Here is a 6,516-nt window from a genome sequence, read left to right on the forward strand (position 1 = left end):
GTGTACCTTGTGGCCTCACACACCGAATAGCCAGATCAACAATCTTTCGCACCGCTCTGGCTTCTACCAGACACCTATTGATCCATCGACGATGGCATCCATGTTTCGGCATTCCATTTGTGGTTTAGACTGTACATACCGTATAAAGTTCATTCATTTGTTAATGCCAAATGCATAGAGCTAGGATATACTAATATCAAACTAAGGAAAAACATCTATCCGCACCGAGTTACCCATGTGAGTATGCCAGGGGTGAGCCTATCATCGATTAGCTTGCAGCACGAGATCAATTCAAGTAGAGTAACACCAAAGTTGTAGATGTCACTCTTCTCATTTAGCTGCCTAGACATATGGTACCTACTCAAACGACATGTCGCTTCATAAATACAACATTGGGGGGGGGGGCATTTGCCCCCTCCCCACATCTTGCTTTTACATTGTAGCTTCATACATCTTGCTTTAACAATTCTATTTCCAAACCAACCAAACAAAGCTACAACATATGCCACGTATCTGAATGTCCCACAAGCTTCCCTTGACACTTGAGCTCTCATGTTTTTGTCAAGCAAGATGTTACTGGTCTTCGGATCTTCATGAACAATGGCTAGGGTACATCCTGTATGGAGATACTCTACATCTGAAATTCAAAGTGTACAAGAAAAGAACACAATTTTGTAAGACCTTTGATTACATCTAGTAGAATAATTGGAAGAACAAGTTGAGGGGGAGGTTACCTCTTGCACCATCTCTTTCCATCCGAAGACACTGGGCTCAACTGATTATTCACAACAACAACAACAGCTCGTCTTGTGGACAACAAGTAAGTTTCTAAGTACACTTGCAACATTATTTGGAAGTAATTAATTTAATAGTTCATTTCCTACAACAATTTAATAAATATAATAATGCATGATCCTAAGGTTTAAAACATAATAAACATTAAACGAGTGATAATTAACAACCAAACATTATCTAATGGTGCAAATCATCTTTGTAATTAATCACAAAAAAATGATATATCCTATTAAAAATATTGATATATCATGCATCCAGGTAAAGAACTGATCCCAACCTACCTACAAGGCACTATCCCTACAACTCTAGATATCCTAAAGCACAACTGCACAAATAAGTAGCTTAAAAAAAGTTGCACAAAATAAGTGTTAATTAACATGTCATAGTTTTTTTTGTCATAATACAGAAGCAAACACTCATATATACGCACATACACTCACCCCTATAAACGCACACACACATGCTATCCCTATAAGCACCTCCGGAAGAGACTGAGCCCCGACATATCATCTTGAGATTAACAAAGTCGCCACATACGCCTTCGTACTCGATGTGAACATCTCTTCCAATTAAACGCGCATCGTCGGAAGGCCTAGATTAATTTCAGAAAAATGCGAGCACCAATGTCAAGTCCAGGACTTGAACTCTGGTGGGCTTAGAATACCACTATCTTCCTAACCATCCAATCAGAGGTTGATTCGCATGTGTCCGTGATTTTAGCATGTCATGCACACACACTCTTTCATTCTTTAGATAGACGAGATGATTGTACATGTGTTGCAACGGGCATAAATCTTCTAGTATGCTAGCCTGTGATTATCTGCCCATATAATGTGATTGTATAAATATTTGTTTAACAAATCGTGCTCATGATTTACCTATCTAAATAAATTTTCAGATTCTTTGGTAAACACTTATTTGATAAGCACTTATTGGCTTACTAAAGAAACCATAATTTTATTTGGTAAGTCAACAAAAGGTCTGACAGTTAAGGCGATGAAAAAAAACCTAGATATATGAAGGAAAAAAAAACCCAAAACAAAGAGAGACAGGGGGAAAGTATGCAAGGATGAGATAGACCACATATTCTTACATTCATTTTAAATAGGAGATATATATAAGTTCCCTTGCTTTAGTCTACAAAGTCCACCGGTTTCATCATCTTCCATAAAGCCTTGAGTTATTATTATTGGTTTCAAATTCAAAACAAAGAACCTTGTGCCTATCGCTCGGCTGCGGTTGCGGTTGCGGTTGCTTAATCATTCCAAAACCAACAAAAGCTCAGTAAAGTAGTACCTAATATTATCTTAAACAAGTTGCAGCCATGTTCTCATTCATCATCATTTCTTTCAAGAGTGGTACTATCATATAATACTCCCTCCAGACCTTTTCATTCCGCATATAAGATTTTTTAAAATTAAACTTTGTAAAGTTTGATCATGTTTATATGAAAAAACATCAACATCTATACAATACCGAAGTTATAAGTATGAAAATTAATAATACCATGACATATCTAATGACGCTGATTTCGTATTGTAAATGTTGATATTTCTTTTATAAAATTGACGACTTCGGACAAATCTTAGTATATGTGAAGTAAAAGGACCCGAAGGAGTACTAAAAGTTTGGTTTGCAACCTGCAATTTCCTACACCGGCAAGTTGCACCATGATGTCATTAACCATTCCAATCAAAGAGACCCTGCAGCTGCAAGTTGCACCCCATCTTTTGGGTTGGAGCGACCGATCGAGTGACTGACTTGTGATCGGAAGCAACTCACCACCCTTCCTCCCGGTTTCGCAGCAAAAGCACCGAGACTTTGGTCCGTCTCCGTCCCCCCGGCTCGACCAGACCAGACCCAACCCCGACCCAGCCGGAAAGGCCTCCCAAACCCTCCCCAGTCCCCGTTCCCCACCCCCCTCCGAGCTCGCCATGGCGCCGGTGGATCCGCACTCCTACACCGATGGCGCGCACCCGGTGAGCGCCCACGCCGCGCTCGCCTTCTACCTCGACTTCGCCGCCTCCACCATCCACGCCTCCGCGCTCGTCACCCTCTCCGCGCCGCACACCGGGGACCTCCTCCTCGACACCCGCGCGCTCGCCGTCCACTCCGCCACCACCGCCCCCGCCCCCGACGCGGCCCCCGCCCCCATCCCCTTCTCCCTCGCCGCCGACGCCGACCCGGTCCTCGGCACCGCGCTCACGCTCGCCCTGCCCCCCGACACCGCCTCCTTCCTCCTCACCTTCTCCACCTCCCCGGCCGCCTCCGCGCTGCAGTGGCTCGCCCCGCCGCAGACCGCCTCGGGCCTCCCCTTCGTCTTCTCCCAGTGCCAGTCCATCCACGCCCGCTCCGTCTTCCCCTGCCACGACACCCCCGCTGCGCGCATCACCTACTCGCTCCTCCTCAACGTGCCCGCGCAGCTCTCCGCCGTCGCCGCCGCGCGCCACGTCGCGCGCCGCGACCCCGTCCCCTCCGACCACCGCGGCGCCTGCGACGACGCGCTATGGTGCGCCCCCGGCCGCATCGTCGAGGAGTTCGAGATGGCGCAGTGCGTGCCGCCCTACCTCTTCGCCTTCGCCGCCGGCGGGATCGGCTCCCGGGACCTCGGCCCCAGGACGCGGGTCTACGCCGAGGGCGGGGACACGCTCCTCGACGACGCGGCCCGGGAGTTCGTCGGGGTCGAGGACATGGTCAAGGTCGGGGAGTCGCTCTTTGGGCCCTATGAGTGGGAGAGATTCGATCTGCTGGTGCTGCCGCCCAGTTTCCCCTACGGCGGCATGGAGAACCCCAGGATGGTGTTCCTCACGCCCACTGTCATCAAAGGGGACGCCGCAGGGGCGCAGGTGGTGGCCCATGAGCTCGCGCATAGTTGGACTGGAAACCTCATCACCAACAAAACCAATGAGGACTTCTGGCTAAATGAGGTGAACTTTTTGTCCTCATGTGTGCTTGTTTTTTTTTTTTTTTGATCTTATGTGCAAATGGAATTCGAATTTACCAAAACACCTGTTATTGTCTAATTGAGGGGGCAGATTTGTATTGTAGCTACTGATAATTAACTTATCCATCTGTCTTAGGTACATTTTGTACTATTATGTGTTTGTAAAATACTTGTAACAGTTTAATTTTAGTTGGAATCTCAATCAACCGTGTTACAATTTTATTCAACCAGGACTCATTGTATGGTAGATTCGCATCTGCTTTGTCCCAACTGTTGGGAGTGAGGTTCACACATTCAACTAGAACTGTCATGGTAATATCTCTTTTCTGCATACAGGGTTTCACAACATATGCTGAGAGGAGGATTGTCGAGGTGGTTCAAGGTGAGGAGCGGGCGGCCTTAAACAGCGGAATTGGATGGAGAGGGTTGAACAGAATGATGGAGAGGTTTAAGGATAACATGGAGTTTACCAAACTGAAGCCGAAGATGGCTGGGATTGATCCTGATGATGTTTACTCAGAAGTGCCCTATGAGAAAGGCTTCCAGTTCCTTTGGCGCATCGAACGCCAGGTGGGTATAACACAAGATTTAGTTTACACTTATTTGCACTATTCTCTGATGAAATCAGTGAGAATTTGATGACTAACTGTGACTGTGTACTGTGTTATGCCTGTTGATTGTATTAGATTGGCCGACCTGCATTCGATGAATTCCTCAAGAAGTATATTGCCAACTTCAAGTTCCAATCGATAGATACAGAGACATTTCTTGAATTCCTGAAAGCCAATGTACCTGGGATTGAAAATGAAGTTGACCTTCATGAGTGGATCAACGGTACTGGTCTCCCTCCGGATGCCATGGAGCCAGAATCAGCTACCTATAAGAAGATTTGTGTCTTAGCTGCAGAGTTTAAGTCTGGAAAAATTCCAAGTGAAGAGGAGGTGGCAGACTGGAGTGGACAAGAATGGGAGCTTTACTTGGAAAATTTACCAACAGATGTTGAAGCATCACAGGTTTGAATTATTGGCAATACTCTGTTTTGATACATCATCCAGTTTCAAATAGTCTATCTCTTCCTTTATAAAAGCGAAAAACGCCATCAGACATGTTTTGTTAATTTGACAATATACAGTAAATGCATCCAAGTCAGTTGTTGAAGCATTTTCGTATGTAAAGAAGAAGTCATAGTATGTTACATGACCAGTTAGAATAGATTGTTCCTCCTTGGGAACCAGAGATAACCTATTTGTTGTCATATCATGCAGTCCTGCTGAATGCCAAATAAATAAGATAGTTGTCCGTGTGAGAACGGTTGTCCAGAGCAAGTCACATGTCTTTTGATTCATCAAGGGAAATCAAACTAGCATCAGATTTTAAGTACATTGAAATTAGTGGAAGAAGCATATATTCCTTTGTCTTCTTCACTCTGGAATGATATTAGAACCAGATTCTCCTTATAAGTTTTGTTTATAATGGGTTGGGTAGACTTGTCAACACAGTTTCTAGCTCGAATATCAGTTATGCTGAGGGTACTTTGGAGAAGTCCCTTGCTCATCATATATATATATATATGTATGTATATTTTTTGAGGGATACTCATCATATATTTAGTCTATTATGAATGTGATGAAAACTTGGTTTTCTATTATAGAATCGTCGGGTGGCAGCATGAAAAACTACATACTCTCTCCGATCCGAATTAAATGACGCGGACTCTATACAATGTCCATTTTACATTTACAGAGGTTGCGTCAATTAATTGAGACTGGAGGGAGTAATAGTTTCTCAATTTATTGATACTGAAGCAGTTGTTTCAAGTTACGGAGGGAGTAGTGAAGTTCCACCCTCTTTAGCTAGGAAACTTCATTTATACCAATGTGAACATTCACATGATCATGTGTTTAAGCCTATGTTGGGTTCAATACTTATTGAGTCCATAGCCCAAGTATGGATAGCTATGGACTTAAGCTACAAAGCAAGATCTAGAAAGTACTGAGACCTTCAGGTGTGTTCAGGCTAGGGAATTCGTTACTATCTTTCAGAGTATTGTTTTATCTATATGTGGTTTTCAGTTACTGCAAACCGAAGTATTCAGTGTTATACTATACTGTTATATAGTCATTCTTTGGACAAGAGCTTGGCTTCCGAACAAATATTGATAGAAGTTACATAACTGATAAGTGAGTTAAGATTAACTGATTTTTATCGCCATTTGTCCTTTCTATCCAGGTTACTGCTCTTGATGAACGGTACAAGCTGTCAGAAAGCCGCGACTACGAGGTCAAAGTCGCATTCCTCCAGCTAGCGATCCTCACAGGCTGCAGGTGTTACTTCAACGAGGTGGAGAAATGCTTGAAGCAGGTGGGAAGGATGAAGTACCTACGCCCGCTCTACAGCTCGCTTGCACGGTGCTCCGGGGAGGAGGAGAAGATGCTGGCCAAGAGGATCTTCTCGGAGGCCCAAGAGTTTTACCACCCGATAGCCCGCGGCGTCGCGGAGAGCATCCTCTTGAAGCATGGCTAGTTGAGTTGAAGCCACATTTTACCAAGCCTGAAGTAGAGAGAACATCTTTGATGCCTATTGACTGTTTGCTCGCTCATTTCTTCCGCATAAAATTTATCTCTCTCCTGGAGCTGACCTTGGGTGAAATTCTGAACTTCCTTCCGTGATGTGTTATGTGAGACTGCGTGTGCGTAATTTATTCTGACCCTGTAAGGAACTTGAAACTGTGCCTCCTGATAACAATATCCTGTGGTGATACTGCCATTGTCTCTTAA

At 44.5% G+C, this 6,516-nt stretch overlaps 1 protein-coding gene across 1 annotated transcript; it reads left to right on the forward strand.

Moving 5' to 3' along the window:
* Positions 1 to 2,678: 2,678 nt before the first annotated feature.
* LOC123113966 (leucine aminopeptidase) lies at positions 2,679 to 6,516 on the forward strand. Its single transcript, XM_044535307.1, has 4 exons — positions 2,679 to 3,722; positions 4,076 to 4,309; positions 4,426 to 4,752; positions 5,969 to 6,516. Exons 1-4 carry the CDS (start codon positions 2,730 to 2,732, stop codon positions 6,260 to 6,262), a joined length of 1,848 nt encoding a protein of 615 aa, XP_044391242.1. The 5' UTR covers positions 2,679 to 2,729; the 3' UTR covers positions 6,263 to 6,516.

The sequence above is a fragment of the Triticum aestivum genome, chromosome 5B (genome assembly GCF_018294505.1).
Source record: "Triticum aestivum cultivar Chinese Spring chromosome 5B, IWGSC CS RefSeq v2.1, whole genome shotgun sequence".
Taxonomy (NCBI): Eukaryota; Viridiplantae; Streptophyta; class Magnoliopsida; order Poales; family Poaceae; genus Triticum; species Triticum aestivum.